The sequence below is a fragment of the Amphiura filiformis genome, chromosome 5 (genome assembly GCF_039555335.1).
Source record: "Amphiura filiformis chromosome 5, Afil_fr2py, whole genome shotgun sequence".
NCBI classification, from domain to species: Eukaryota; Metazoa; Echinodermata; class Ophiuroidea; order Amphilepidida; family Amphiuridae; genus Amphiura; species Amphiura filiformis.
Genome location: NC_092632.1, coordinates 69,301,899 through 69,319,183, shown reverse-complemented (window position 1 = coordinate 69,319,183; position 17,285 = coordinate 69,301,899). Strand labels below are relative to the sequence as shown.

The 17,285-nt window shown below is 37.1% G+C and overlaps 1 protein-coding gene across 1 annotated transcript in view; it reads left to right on the top strand.

Annotated features, from left to right (window-relative positions):
- LOC140153631 (mitogen-activated protein kinase kinase kinase 10-like) overlaps positions 1–17,285 on the top strand; it is a 173,390-nt gene that overhangs the window by 85,782 nt on the left and 70,323 nt on the right. The window contains 1 exon segment of the mRNA XM_072176426.1: positions 15,799–15,974. Coding sequence (XP_072032527.1) covers positions 15,799–15,974 — 176 coding nt within the window.

Below are 17,285 nucleotides of genomic sequence, written 5' to 3'. Positions count from 1 at the left end.
AGATGTGGGAGTTTAATGTAAAGTTGATCATCTTCTTTGTATGTTTATTTTGAACATCGAAATTGTATCAAGTTATATTTTATGAATATGAGTAAAACCACAGTGCCCTAGATATGCTAATTTTGTTTGTGTGGTTTAGTAGGCTCTTTGATTTTCAAAAATGTGGAGAAAATGGTAGTTGATGCATCAGAGATTTAGATAGGATTGCGACTTGATAATTAGGTGGGGGAAGTCTACTGTGACAAGCAAATGACGGTAATCATAAATCAGGCAAGATAAAAATCTGCCTGGGTTTAGGAAGTTCCGGTACAACATAATTGGCCTAATCAGTACTGGATGCTTTAAAAGTCAGTCATTTTCGGTGTGTATGGGCAGTGGCAGTTGAGAGATCTTCCCCCTACCACTGTTGCTTCAATTTTGAAGAAATTTCATGATTTCCCCTGAAATTCACTTTGCCCCCCCCCCCCATTCCCCCTGGAAAAAACATTTCTGGTGCCGCCACTGTGTGTGTGGGGGGGGTAATTTCATTCAGACATTTGATGGAATAATAGTTGTACATACAAAGATGGCACTTAGATATTTATCACTCTCTGTAGGGGGACTTATTAGGGTAGGGTGCTATAGTCCGCATACCTTCCTCGAGTCAGTAAAGTGAAATCAAATTTTGAGATTCTCTCAAATACTGTTATTTTTTGTAGGAACCTGTTATAGCCTATACCGTATTTCGTCATACATTTTCCCAAAGGGGGGCGTTTATTCAAGGTCAATTTTAGAATGATAATTCCCGTTAAAATCATGAGGTAAACTTAAAACTCACGCTAAAATGACGAACTATGAACTGACTTCTGGTTCACTTCCGGGTTTCCAATCCAGATTTTCGCCAAAAAGTGACGGTATTATCGACCATGTGGGGAACTTGGTAAGCTTACTACACAAGATAGCATGGAAATATCGGCATTTTTTAAACATCTTGGTTGAAAAAAGTGGTGGGGGCATTTATTTGAGGGGGGCGACTATTTGACGAAATACGGTAATTGGATTCCTGGCATCATTTCCTTTCTGAAAATGTATATTTTTATATACTTCTCAGAATTACATTTCGAGATACAATAAAACCCAATATCTAAATCACTGACTGGAGGGACGTATACAGACTATAATTATGTGGAATAAAGTAGGTGAGCTTTTAATGATGCCGCCATCAAATCCATTACATGTCTCTAGCAATATTACGCTGAATATTGGGGTTGTAAAGCGGACATTTGGGGTTGAATGTGGATGTTTTGTCAGACATTACATTATATATGTTGTAATGGGAATGAAATAATGGTTTGAATGAAGGAAACACACTAACAAAATAATTAGAAATCATTTTTCAAATCTCTTGGTGGTATCTACAAAAGGAAAATATCGTCCACAGACAACGCATGTGTACCTATCATTCGCCAATTCATCAATAAAAACAAAATATTGCCAGAGTTTTTGTTAAAATGGTTGCAGTTAACCTTTTTTTCAATTAGATATAGGGGACCATAGAGGATATAATTGCGATTATTGCACTTTGAAGAAACAAAAATCGACAAAAAAATTTAGAAGATGTTCGTAACTCATGACAGAGTTTATTCAAGGGCAATGGAGTCTAGAAATGCAAGCTAGTTAACGATAATGGGCATATGCTTGGATGCATTGGTGTATCGAGGTGGAACAGGCCATGCCTGCAGAAAAGACACATTATAGTCAAGAACAAGTCAGCAGATCTCATCTATGGGCTAGGATGATCAAATTTAAACCTTTTCCCCATCATCATTATCATCCAAGGCATATTGTTATCTGTTCACAGCATCATGTTTTCCCCACCCCTATGTGATATGAACTGAAAGAATCTTACTATGTGGCGTATCTAGATTTTCTATAAATTGACGAGAGGGCAAAGTTCACTATTCTTTGATATGTTCAAAGACACTAGGATCCACAACATGCTCATCTATCAGGGCACATTTCTTTAACCCCAATACAGTTGCACATTCATTGAATGACTTTTGGAAATTTGGGTACACAAACTCATAACCCGCAACTTGAGGTCAAATTTTGCTCTATGATTGTTTAATTGAGGTTATTGAACTATGGCATTGGGATGAGGCCATTGTGGTCCATAGTGAGAACATGGCATATTTACCATTTGGAATGCATAGATGTGCATGAAGAATCTGCCAAGCGTTAAAACAATAGACTCTAGGTTATATTTGAAACCTGGTATTCTCTCGTCTCTCGGCAGTTTTCAGGGAAAGAAGTTTCCTAAAAATGTTGCCTGCAGGAAAATATATGAAAAATAAGGAAGCAACTCTGCTAGCAGCCGTGTACTGTATTCTGTAAGCAAAATAAAATATCCAAAAATAGATTTGTAATGTGATGCTGAATAGCAATTGAAAACATAATTTGAGACAAGAATCCTAATATATCTGTCGCAGTGATTCGGTAAAACTAACAAAATGTGTGTTAAACATCTGTCTAGAATCAACATAGTCACATGCAATTAAAGGTTTTATTGTGAATTATTATTAAGTTTAACTTGGTCAATTTATGTAAGAACAGATTGGTAATATCGTATATTGTGTATGTGTCAAGAAATAACAGTCAAATTTGAGTCTTTACATATTTTTACAAAAATTGAACAAAGACTAGGGGTCCATTTCACTAAACTTTTAATCCTTCGTAACTCAAGTAACCGTTCGTAAAGTTACGAATACCCAATACTAGACATAATTTTACGAAGGGTCCCTGTGGTAAATCCATATTACTTACGAAGGTACCGTTCGTATCGTAAGTAAGTTTAGTGAAATGGAAGTTACGACTCATCGTAAGTTACGAACGATTTCGAGAGAGTTTTAACAACACATAATATTAAGGGGTACTACACCCCTGCCCAATTTTGTGCCTATTTTTGCATTTTTCTCAAAAATTATAGCGCATTGGGGACAAATAAGATATGTATATTATAGGGGCAAGGACTAAAACTACTGCACTGGAAATTTTATTTCAGCACAGACAACAGTTGTGGATCTACAGTGAAAATGAGGAAAACCACTATTTGATCAATAAATCAATAACTACTTGCTTTGAGTTGCTGAATTTTCAGTACAGTAGTTGTAGTCCTCGCCCTATAATATACATATCTTACTTGTCACCAATGTGCTATATTTTGAGAAAAATGCAAAATAGGCAAAAAATTGGCCAAGTGTAGTACCCCTTAACAACACATAATATTAAATCGAGCACTATTACTTAAATCAGATAATTGATGTCAAGAGAACAACCAACAAACCATTGAAACAAACAGGGAAATCATGCTAAATAGCAAGAGAGGTTTGTTTCTCTTAAATAGACCATAGAAGAATCGCAGACATTTACTAGTCCCAGAAAAAAAAAGGCTGCCAATAAATGTAAGCATTCTTTGATTGTTTAAGGTAAGAGTTGCCCACCTGAGCTGCAATGTATGGTTACCATGGTTACATGTAAAAATTCATGAAAGATTTTATCTTGTAAAGAAAATCAAAGAAAGAAAATTGATCTCCAATCAAAAAATTTAATTATATAACAAGCGATCCATTTATGAAGGTTATGTTTCAGCTCTAGATGTACTATAGCTCATTGGTTAATGACCCTGCATTGTCTATGTGGTAGATTGGTACGGCAAAAGACAAATTGAAAATGTATATTTTTAGACAGAGCTTGTCTAACCAATTCTGCTGTTTAGTTTTGGGTTGGTGATTGATGCAGTATGGTGGATGTTACATACAAAGTCAGATAAATAACAGTTTTTATGGACATTTTATATTTTCTCATTGAAGCCTTGATGAGCTGAATGATTAATACTCTGCAATAATAGTAATAATTTGTCATTGTGGTAAGTTACCCATTATTGAAAATCAGGCATAAATTGAATATAAATTATAAAGATTTGAATATCCACTGTGTCCTCTTCAAATTGGTGCAAAAAATCACTCAAAACAGGCTTGGCGGTTCTGAATTTCTGAAAATAATATAGTGTATTAATTTGAAATGAAATTGAAAGCTCATTGAAAATTTATGGATTTTTGTTTACATATAGCATGAGCAGGTGTTTGGAATTAGAGGTGAATAACATTTCATCAGTTGTTTGGAGGGCATTGTGAATAATCTAAACATTTTGCCTTTGGATCTGAGGAGTATTCCCGAGGTTAGTGGGATATTCCGAGGTCCAAAGCAAAATGTCTATTTTTCATAAAGCCTGACATATGTGACCGTCCAGGTTGAAACGCTCATAAAGTCGGCCCCTGGTCAACTTTGTTTTCTTCGGTGTTTAGAAAATTAATATCATCAGCTTTACAATGATATATCATTTGACTTCAAACGATATCCAGAAGCGGAGTTATAACTTGTTAAACTTGTGCTCCTTCAGTAAAAGGGTACATAATTTTGGCACTACATTGTACATTATTTCTCTTTTTCCACATTGCTGGTATTAAGTATCAAATAGTCATAATTGGCGGTCACTTCAAATCATCCCCAACTCAACGAGGTTCAGGAATGTCCTCTCATTGTTAATTGTTGGTTAACCCACCACTTGAACAGGATTTAGCCAAAGGAAACAAAGACTTAAGCTTTATACTAATTATATACATTTAATAGTATAAGCTTATTATCCTCTTCAACAATAGGATTAAAGATTAGTGTTTGACTGGACTAAAATGAGAAACATGTAGGACAAATATTAGAGACATATGAATACAACCTTTATGCACATTTTGCACTGTAACTCGAAATACAATTTGCCGACTTCACGAGCGGTTTGAGATGGACGGTCACATATAACTGATGCAAAGTTATTAACAAATACATAAATGTCACCTTTTAACTCGCTACTTAACCAAATCTCAAGATTTGATTCTTTATTTGCAACAAACATTTTTAATCACAACTTACATTTTTCCCTTCAAAAAATCAACAGGTTAAAACAGACTTCCCAATTACAGTAGTATGAAATGTGCAAATATGGTAATTGGGCGCTCGTGAATTGTTCTGACACGAAGGATGCGCACACGCGGAAGTCATTGTATCTTGTAATCCCTCGACCGTCACTACGTCACACATAGAAGTCATTGATCAATAACCCCCACACCTGTGTGCGTATGTCATCTATCGATTAATTTGATTGGAGCGCACATGGTGTGATACGCAGAGGTTATGAACTCAAATTTGGATAGTGAGGTTTGGCTGACAAAAGACTGGTACATTAATAATTCATAATACAAATTTGCATAATGTATAAATATGCACTTCGCAAAGGTGATAGCCCTCAAATAATCTTGATTGTAAGTTATATATTTTCAACCAAAAGTCCACTTTTGACTTTTTAAAGATGGTGAAACATCCAGGTACTCAATTTGGCAAAAACATTTAAAAGAGCAGAACTTCACCCCATCAAACCTATTTTTATCCACATCTGTACCTTGGCTGGGTTTTGCAGGGATGAGGTCACAAGTTTTGAGAGAGAAAATGGTGTGCTTACATTTATTTCATCAAAATGAAATAAAAAATTCTGTAGGAAATCCATTTTAACATAAAGGGATTGGCATATTATACTAAGTATAGGCAGACTCTTTGGTGTGAAATATTACTCCCGGAAGATGTTACATATTATGTTGGAATCTTATTTCTCAAGATAAATATGATATGGGATAATGTTACTAAAGGGATTGTGAATCTTATTGACCTTCATGTGTTACTCTCTTAGCTATATCTTCTAGTCAAGAAAATATACTTCAGATTAAAAAAAAATCACATGGTAATTTATTTGTATATAGATGCAAAACTGCTAAGTGTTGAGGCTGTTGTACTAGGTGGATCAAACAAACAAACAAACAAACAAAATAAGTTAATGCAATACGCAGATTCGGAAGTCAATTTGTGCCGAAATTCCTTCCCACAAGGCAATATGCGTAATGGTATTGCATAACAAAGGAGATGGATTAACCTCTGAACTGTATCTATTGTTATGCAAAATGCTTATTGCATTGTGGGAAGGAATTTCGGCACAAATTGACTTCCGGTAGAGAAACCCTAAATCCATGTATTGATTCAAAATGCAAACTTTTTTTGTAAGATTCAGGTAGGAAGAAGTTTGGAACCTGTCACAACCACAAATAATACAAGTGCTGGTTTTTTCTTCTCATTTATGAGTATTTTATACGTGTGATATTTTTTAACCATGAGAGGCACATCTATCTTAACAGTTATACTTGCTTACAAGGACAATTGTTATATTGCTAACTGCAGTAGACAGCAATAGAATCAATGTATGTCTAATCTTGACCGGCCATTTTCATGGGCTATGATATGATACTGCTGAACATCCTGTGTAAATGTGGACATGCATTTCCTACATGATGATTATTTATTATTAATGTATAACTATACGCTGATGGTTGTTGTTGATGCTGCTTGTCCAATGATGTTTTCATGGTTATGCCTTGATTAGCTGAATAATTAATACGGCTGGGCTGAAATGTGTTAGATGTACTAATAACATCTCATTAAAGGGGTATTCAGACTTTTTAGTGTACGTACAATATTGTATGCAACATATCTACGTTGTTTAATCTATTGCCATTCTATTTCCAGTAATGTTTAAGTTCTAACGAATGTTTGATGACATAAAATCGATAATATATTTCTACTAGATATTACATGTAACATATTATCGATTTTTAGGTCATCAAACATTCGTTAGAACTTAAACATTACTGGACATGGAATGGCAATAGATTCAATAACGTACATATTGTACATACAATATTGTACGTACAATACTCGGAGTCTGTGGAGCGCTTAAATGCTTAGTGTATTTTCTCTCTCTACAAAGAAACACAGTATTATTGCAAAATAATAAGGTACACTTAACAGAAACAAGTAAATTTATCATCCACCTGGTTGAAATATGGATTCTCAAATTTTGCGAGAATCTAGAATCTAGATTCTCGCAAGATTCTTCTGCGAGAATCCAAACAGATTCTTGCAGCAGCTTACGAAATTCTACCCCTGTATTACCCTATCATTATTTCATTTTCATCTCACTAATAACAATGAAATACCTTTGTTAGTCATTGACTGCAAGTAATATTCAAATGGACATAGAGACATTGGCGGTGCCAAGTGCAAAGTGAATTTCAGGGGAAAATCAACAAAAGTTCATAAAAAGTGAAATTTTCGTAATTTTGGGTTTTTATTGGTTCGGGCAACAGGGGTCAAGAGTTTTGACTGGGGGAATTTGCCCCCTCATCCCCCTGGCACCGCCACTGCATAGAGAGGTTTATCACAGTGGAGCCATAATTTACACAAACTTTACCAAGTCAGATATAGAAGTGGCAAGGAAAAATGCTCTCACCTATACATTAGTTAGCTGTCAGCTTGTATTAAATTTGCTTGAAATGTGAACAAGTAGAAATCCAAATATTTGCTACATGCAGTTGTCCCTTTAATTGTACCTTAACCTTATGAGAACTACATGCCAATTAGCCCAAAAGAAGTTTTCATTTTCAATTGGACCAATCAGCAACATTGTCAGAATATTTTTACCACACAAAAAATTGGGATGAATTATTTGCAAAGCTCCATTCTGATTGGTGATTAAAGTAAAGATATCATGTAACTGACCAATCAGAGGCAATGTTTGATCAGCAGTTAGTGCTCAAGCGGTTAACATAATTATACATTGCTCTTCGCACTAGTTCAGAGCTTAAAAACTGTGCATTTCAACAGGAACAGATTACAATAATCAGTAGAGAAGTTCTCTTCTACATGAACATCAAGGCAAAGTATTTCATGCATAAAAACCCTTTATTTTAAATTTACCCAAGACCTTTGCCGGATGGTTTAAGGTTAAACAAAGTGTTGAAGGGCTTTACCTCCAGAAAAAATATATTATTACCTTATACGTAAGAAAATATGTCTACTTATCATGTGAAATAAAAAAATCCGGAAAAAATGTGTGAAAATGTGTTTTTAGCCTATTTTTTTTTTTTTTGTCAAGCACTATTATTCGATTTGTTTACAAGCGCCAAGCAACTGTCGTCTAGGAGAGTGATTGACATCTTTATTATTAGAGAAGAATGGAATCTGTATAGTTCATGAATATTCATGTAGTATTTATACAACCTGTATCCCAGCCATTTTGCTTAGCTATCATAATCGTTCATATACAACGCCCATATGATCCATGGTGTTAAACTGATATTCAGCAACTTTATATCTCTCGATCTTTGCGATCCGAAATATTGAATTTCAACTTTAGGCACATCTCTAGCAAGATAATTAAATACCTGTCACAAATAGAGGTCTTGAAATGTTACTTGCAACGTTAAAAATGTGAATAGAGAACAAATCGGGTTCAAACATGCTTCAAAAATATGGTAATCGCGTAAGGTAATTGTCAACGCCTACTACCAGAATAGCCGGAAGAGGGCAGACTTCATAAGGGAGTGTTCATAACCCTGGTTCATAATATATTTTAGTGGGGGACAAAGAATTTGGAACTTATTTCGGGAAATTTCCTGGGTTTTTGGTTTTGTTTTTTATTTTATCTTCCTGTTCGGGTGTTTGGTTGGCACATTTTCGGGTCATTTTCATGCACTTCACAGGAGTTTTTCGTGGCTTCTCTGTAGCTGTCGTGTGTCTTTTTCCCCACGTACAGGGTATAAATAATAAATGAATAATAATATATGAAAAAAGAATCTGGAACTTCAACGCGTCAAAAAACAAAACAAAAACAAGACAAACTGTACCCTGCTAAAAATATCAACCCCTATCCTCTCTGAGAATAAAAATAATAAGACTCCAACCTCACCTGCAAAAAATATTTTTTCGGGGATAATTTGGGATAAGTTAGGGCCTATTTTATTGCGACAATTTTCAAAATCTATAAGGTGAAATACGATTGTCGTGATGTGCGGCAGATTTGGGGTGCATTTTCAGCCATTTAGTTTAGACTCTGTTGTATTTTTAGCCATGATTTTATTGACCCTCGGTGTCTTGAAAATTAGGTTTAAGAAGGGTATTTTTCAATGATTTTCTCGAAAAAGTAAAAATTTGCGAAAACTTTCAGTCCAAAAGTTGATACAATTTTGGGTCTGTTTTATTCAAATTTGGTTTAAAATCGCATCCGTAGTTTTTCGAGTCACAGCCTCACATCCTTACCCAAACCAACTTGAGAAGGTTCCCCGGGGTGTGTGCAAATGTGCAATTTATAGGCCTACACTCGGTCTTTAAGCCTAAACTCAACGTGTTTAGACCCTTAACCCCGCCATGGCCCGTTGTGTCGTGATGACGGTCTTCCAAAATGTAGGCCTATTTTAAATTATAAATCTGGTCCCGCTAGAGGTGTGTTTTTACCGCTGGAGGTCTCTCCCTCGGGTTCGTGGATGTGCCACAGTTTTGGGGTAGGCCTACCTTTTCAACGACTATGATGGGTGGGTTTACAGCGAAGACCAACTTTTGGGCGCATTTTGGCAAAAGTGCCCAATAAAAAGCGTCAAATTAGGCCAAATGTGGGTGACTTTGATCCTTGGTACAAATGTTTTGAAGAGACCCGCCCGAGGTGTTTTTATAAAAAAAATGGTCGGGCCTGCTAAAAACCTCCCGGAATCAAGCATGGGTAGGCATACCAAAATGCCTTGAGACCCCCCAACCCAGCGCCGGGACCTCCATGACATGATATTCTCCATGAGTCCACCAGAAAATATAAAAATATAACATTTTGATAGGCCTACTAGACCTATATTTGTCTGTAAACCTTTCTTGTAGTTGTAGGCTACCGCGTATGTCTACCGTGATGACAGTAAGCGTAGCTGCCGGGGGGCAATTGCAAAATTGCCTATTTGGGCCCCCGCCCCTAGTGCAAGAAAAAAAGGGAAAGAGGGGGAAGAGGAAAAAAAGAGAGGGTTAGAGGAGCGGCAGAGAGATGGGGAGTCCAAACGATATGCAATACAGCTCAATAGGCCTACCATATACGATTATTATCAATAAGCCTGGCAAAAATTGTCTATTTGGGCCCCCCCCGCCCCAGTGGGAAATTTGGTGGATTTGGGCCCCGCCCATAGGGCCTACAGTCTTGCCCTCCTGGAAAAAATCCCAGCTACGCCGCTGCGTGATGATGTTGCAAAGTTGCGGAAGTTCATTCATAAATTTTCCATTTCCACTCGACAACAACCGGGACAACAACAGGCCAGCACGCAGGCCAGCAGTAGCTGAATCCCGAGCTAATCAGAGACATGTGCGTTTCTCTTTCAACAGAAAATATGTGACCATGTGACTGACACGATGTACGCTTCAAATAATTATGCTCTCGGCGTCGAAAGTATGATAATGGCAAATATTTATAATGAACACTCCCTTATTTAGCCACACCTCAGTTCCTTTCTCGGGTTGCCTGGTATATCAGCAAAATCCTACACCTATCGCCTTCCCTTGGTAAAATCCCTGATAAAAACTCGTGATATTGAAATTGAATTTCAGCGCCAGAACTTCCGTCATTCTAGCATCATGGATGGATATGCAGTGGCGCCCGCTAGAGGGGGCAGTATATATTTCCCCAATATTTTTCTTTCCCACCCAGTTTTTAGGCAAAATCCCCACAATTATGTAATTTTCCACTTTTTGCGGCAATTTAGTGCAATGATTTCCAAGTGCCCCGTCTCAAATTCACTTCCCCCCATGCCCCGCGAAAAAAAAATCTGGTTCCGCCACTACGGGTATGGCCATAGCTAGGGGCTTTCCCACCCACCCCAGTTGCCCTTGGTTATGCTGGACGATGAGAAATTTAGAGCTTGTTCAATTCCACCAATTTTAGAAATTTTAAAGGTATATACAGTGTATATAGCCTATTAAAACGGATCACAGTCAAATAAAATATCGTAGGCCTAATAATTTTACCAATGGCATTTATTGAGCTGCTCCTATGGTTTAATATTGATATTATATAATTGAGCTCCAGGGAGTACAGGGACTAACTGAGCTCCCGCTATTTTCAGAAATGAAGGCCTGGCCTTAAATGAATAATTAAGATTGAGGCAGCCTTTTGTTTCATTTTACAGAACTTTTTTAATCCCCCAAAATTAGTGTTTTTTTTTATTTTGATTAAGCTAATAACACGAAATTCAAATTTGGCAATATTTTCCATTGCTTAACGAATTGATCTGCGTGAAAATTCCTAAACATGTGGCCAGAGCGGGATGAGTGGTATAAAAATCTTAACTTGTGAGAAAGGACGTAGGCCTATGGCTAATGAAAGTCAATTCCCAGTTTCCCGTTACATAATTTTTCATGACTGTGTAGGTGACCATTTCATTATTCATTATTCATTATTTTATACCATTTCATTATTGCATCTGTTACAGGCATAAACCAATAACTGCCCATGTATACATGTGATAAATCACAGTTTGTAGTTTACAGATGTAGTTTACAACCACATGAAGGTGATTGTACAACTATTATCAAAAGTTTCACAATATTTTTTTACGGGATGAGATCAAAGCAAAAAAAAAGTGCGGGACAGAAAATTGAGTAGGTATTCATTATTAATTCATTATTAGCCATATACCATGCTCCTACTGCAAAGAAAATCCCTGAAAATCAACAGAAAGAGATTTATGATATATTTAAAAACACAATTATTTATTTGTATATTAAAAAGTTTGTTAGAAATCAACATTTATTCAAAATAATGAAATATTTGGCCAGCAATTTGTTTTGAGCGGAGTAGGGTAACGGGAAACTTTGAATCGACTTTCATTAGCCTATAATGGGGTTGTATGAGGTTGTGGATCACGAAATGCCATTCTTCCTCCCTTTCGACATGCCAAAATTTATTCCCTCCCCGGCCCCGGCTTGCCAAAAAATTGCGTTCTCGAAATCAAAAGGCTGTGCAATCAGTACCGGTATTAGCCTACTAATTATAAGCCAAAATTTCCAAGCGACTCGCTAAAAATCGCTTGCCTCCCGTCTCGAGCCAGCCAAAAATCACTTGTCCGCACCCCCTGGACTGCCAAATTTTGTGGCCCTCCCCTTGGCCTGCCGAAAATGCCCCACCCCCTTTGCATAGGCCTAGGCCTATATGCCAATTTTTTGGGATCCCCAATTTTCATACCCATACCTTAAATGGATTTCTTAATATCTACCTGTTGCAAGCGCAGCAAGCATGAAAATGTGCACATTTTTTTCGCCTAACTACCCCCCCAACATTTTCCCTCCCATGCACCAGGTTCATTGGCGCTAGATTTTAAGCTAGAAAATACCTAAATATTTTAAAATCCAAACTCGGCAACACCACTTTATCGGGCAAATAGAGCCCGTCAGATCACGTAAACAGCGTGTTTAAAAAAAATGAGAGTGTCACTTTTGTCCAAAAATTTGAATTTTGGCCTTGAGCAGCGACAATCAGAGGTAAGAAAAACCCAGTATCACGCAGCTTGAAATATAGAATCACTATACCAATTTTGAAGTTTGTACTTCAAAGCACAAGCCAAACGAGGTGAAATGGTTCTAAAAAAATTGATTTCGCTGTATCTTTTATCGCGAAACTAGACAATTTGACAGCAGCGAGTCGGAAAAATAGCAAATATCTCAATTTTCTGCTATCGAAATAAAAATTTAAATAGCACCTGCATATAGAAGAGGGTTTATAGAAATAATGTAGGTCAGAATTTTGTCTATGAAATCGTGCACGAATTGTTATTACTGGTTACAAAAGCGACATACAAGTGGAGGCCATTTTACTTCAAATTCGCAAACATGTAAGCTTACTAAAACAAATCGAGACAAGCAATATCAAGAATGAATATGCACATTCTTTTATTGACTTGTTTGTAATGTGCGTCGTAGTTCCCAACAAAATCGCCACTTCCACTGAGAAATTATGGCCGTGTTCCCAAAAATCTTGATGCTCCGGATGTTGAAAAAAAATTGAAATGTTTGAAAAGTACATTTCTTTTTGAGCCAAGTGGAAAATTCAAGCATAATAAACACCCTGACACTTTCAGCTTTTAGACTTTGTTCGCGTTTTCTCTCTACGATCTTTATTTCCAGAAATAGATAATTTTAAAGGGGGCTACATGCAGTCTCATTCTGGATCGATCATTGCAAAGTTTAGTATAACCTTAATACCATTAATCTAACATTAACGTAATGTAAAATTAATCTAGTTATAAAGATTGCTTTATGCTTGCCTTGGTCTGGGTGCCTTTGTAGAGTATGTTGCTAGACAGTACTTAATAAGCCAGGCAATTATGATGATTGTCTGTGTAGTCTAAAGCAAATATTTAACTAATTTGGTTATATTATTATTTAAAGGTATATACTGTGCTTTTGGTTGTTGAGATATAAAGTGCCGATGCATGTTAGGGAAAACAGTGTCAGATTTGTCACTACTTATAGAGGTAGTCATTGTGACGTCAAAGCCGCCATCTTGTGAGTACGGAGTACCTTGTTGCTAAGATCACCGCGTTGACGCTTGACTGAAGAGGTGCGTCACGCGCTGCAACTACGCGTAATCGGGGGCGTAATGTCTAACGCATGACATGCAGAACGGCAGTACCCACAAGATGGCGGATCCTGTGGAAAAGGCTGACGGCCTCTATTGCAGAGCAGTACAATAACTTCAGTGCATACTTTTTGATCTCATCATACACACTCTAATCATACAGATTGTTACCATAATTATACAGATTGGTTACAGACAGCACAGACTTAGTCCGATGTTTTGAATGTGATAGCTTCGTCTTCTCTAGTACTTTTGGCATACATACCCGAACAATATTTGTCTTGACAGAGTGTCCTCTGCCAGTAGTTTCCTGACCGTAGCATACATAACCTGACAAGAACTTTTCTGTCAAGTTAACTCAATCGATAAGGCATTCGACTATGGTGCAAGAGGTTGTGGGTTTGAACCCTGGCGGTGCCTAGTACGCTCTCGTGAAAAAAAAAAGAGTTAGCTTGAAATTCCGTAGTAAAGTATGCTGAGGCTTATTTATTCCAGTGTACGTTAATCCGTTATTCATTGCCAAAATTTTCATGACCTTCTAAAGCATGATGTTCTCTGACAAGATTCTTTATGACCATAGTGTTTAGCTGTCAATGTTTTCCTTCTTTAGCAGTCCTGTTGTGACTGTAGTGTCTTCTGTCAGTACTTTCCTGACCTTGGTAAGTTAGCATCCAGTAATCTGTGTTGGCATACCTGCTCTGTTGGTTAGTAGCCTGGTTTGACTGTATGTCCTCTGCTAGTACTTTCTCAATGTAGTGTCCTCTATTAAACTTTAAGACACAGACTGAGTACTTTCCTGGTCCTTATGTTTCTTTTTTTGCATACACATACATGTATGCAGATGCACTTGGATCCAGGGGTAGTGCTTGAACAAAGTGCTCTAGAGTCCACAGGGACCCCAAAGAAAATCTGAAAGTAGGGGGTCCGTAATAGAGTTTGGTGTGTCAGAGTTGCACACATGCAGCATAAATAGTATGTCTGCGATAGCGCTAGATTGAAATGCTGGGGGTCTGCTGACCCATGAACTCGCAGGAAATTTAAAATAAGGGGTCCGAACTGTATTTTGCAGCCTAGCGCTACCCCTACTTCTAAGATCAAGCATTATTCAGAGCTATCATATCTGGTTAATTAAATGAGATACAGAGGTCTGTCTTGTTCAAAACCATCCATCATATACATGTATCATACATGTTACAGAAGAGGCTTTCATATTGTCTGACACAGGCAGCAACATGAGTGTTACCATTGGTAACAGGGATTGTCTTTTTGGCAGTGCAGTTGCATACCATCATACCTACAATAAGCACAAGGAGTGCAATGTACAGCACACCTATATGTAGAGAATACTTCAAACCCTAAAGAATGTGACACACCTACATCAAAACTAAACATCTTCATAATTGTGATTTGTAGCATGCCTGGAATTGTCAAAAGGCAAGACTGGTGATATGAGCAGTGTTTGCCATAGCCGGTATCGCGGAGCAAAATGCTACTCAATTTTCATCACTTTGCCACACAATTTTAGAACAATTTTATGCCATAGACTTATACAGCGGAAGTGTGCAAATGTAACAAAAATCAAGTAGTGCAAGCTGATAATGCTACGCATAAAAAATGTCTTGCGTCCAACGCTGGATATGAGAGCATATATTTAAAAGTAGACCTCAATTCTTTAATTTCTGTACTAATTTCTGACTTTTGCCCATCTATGAAGAACATCTTTCCTGAGTATGCTCCTGCCTTCAGTGACTAGACATAACTACAGGACACTCTCCAAATTTTTGATACTTTTCTGTTACAAATTGGTGGAATCTATACTGGAAATTTCAATTGAATGAATACAATGAGATCCAACCGCCATCGTATTTTGTGTATTTCAAACTACAACGCGAACGCATGACCTCGGATACAATACTAACCAATCACGAGTGTGTTGGCGTGGTTGGGTTCACTTCCGCATTACGCATGCACAGGCGCACACGCTGGGGGTACATCTCGCAGTGTACGCGAAAAATCGTCACGCTATGTCGGGCTGTGTTCATTCAATTGAAATTCCCAGTACAACTCATTTGCTTTGCTCTTAAATCAAATTTTCACAAATTTCCAGAAGGCCTGTATGCAATTCCCAGATTTGTTTGTGATTTTTCTTAGTCATTTATCTGTTTAATGTGTTGGGGTGTTTTTAATAACCTGTATTAATTTGCTTTTCTTTCCTTACTTTCTAGACTGCTGGAAGTCCGATCCCCACCTTCGACCCACATTCAGTGAGATTCTGATCCAACTCAGGGAAATAGCTGCTTCAGACTTCATCGACACACCCCATGATTCATTCCGCTCTATGCAACAAGACTGGAAGGAGGAGATACAGGAGATGTTTGATGATCTCAGGAGCAAGGAGAAAGTAAGTTGTTATGACGATAATATAAGTTAAGTCTTAATGTATGAGGGCGTGCTGGGAAAGCAGTGCTACTGCTAGCCCACTGAAGTAAAGACTGCACAAAAAGTAATGCAGTTGTTTTAAATATGCCTATAGTGTCAGAACTAATAATTGTATTCACAATATTTCAACATAGAAAGAAGGATGATTTATTTACGTGCATTTTGGTACCCCGTTTGTCCAATTTCATTCTATATTAACAACTCTGCAGTGTTTTTAAAGAGAAATACCTGAATTTTAAAGTTGCAGCTATTTGTATTGAATTGAAGTCAGCGCGAAGTAAAGATAATGGAGGGTTTTACTTGCCACAATGCTTGCGCAATAAACCATTGATCGCTGTAAACTGCAACTTTTAAATTCTGGTATTTTTCTTCAAAGGCACTATTGTGTTGTTAATATTGAACGACATTGGACAAATGAGGTATCAAATTGTGTGTAAATAAATCATCCTTCTTTCTATGTAGAAATATTGTGGAAACAATTATTAGTTCTGAAGCTATAGGCGTATTTATAACAGCAGCGTTACTTTTTGTGCAGACTTTAGTTAAAACCCACAATTAAGATTTAGCAAATCAAAAGAGGTTATTTTCAAACTGACTTGCTATCATACCTAGAGCTAATTTCACACAGACTTTCAATGCAATCCATTGCAGCTCTGTGGGGGATTTGGGGGGAATTACTTTGGCTAAGGTGTCTTACATTATAAATTCTCTAAAATTTGGTCCTAATGTAATTTCAAGGTCATCAGGATGTTATGGATATGTTGCATGTAGAAAATTATGTCAACCCTTAGAATAATCTGTATTGTTGTAGTATGGATTATTAGAGCCGAGTTGGGAATTCACAAAAACTATTTTTATGAAAAATTGTTGTTTTTTTGCCAAATTTGAAAAGGTCAGCTATTGGGTGGGAAACGCTGGACAACCCATCATCAATTTAAATGTCTTACGATACATTCATATACTCTTTGATAGCAAGAACCAATTAGAGCAAGTGTTAGAAAAATCCAAAACATACCACATACTTCGTGTCGCGTAGTTCGCGTCACGTAGGATAGATTCATTTTTCGTGTAGGTTGATGCATTTACATTTGTTTCAATTTTCCAACATTTTTAGTGATAATTCGTTATAAAAATAGAAAAATCACACTTTTGTTTTTCTTCTCGTGTATGAAATAAATAAACGTGTATTACATGTTGATGTTGATGCGTCTAATGCACCTCCCCGTTCGGGGCTCGTGCATTTGACGCATCAACATCAGTATGCACGCATTAT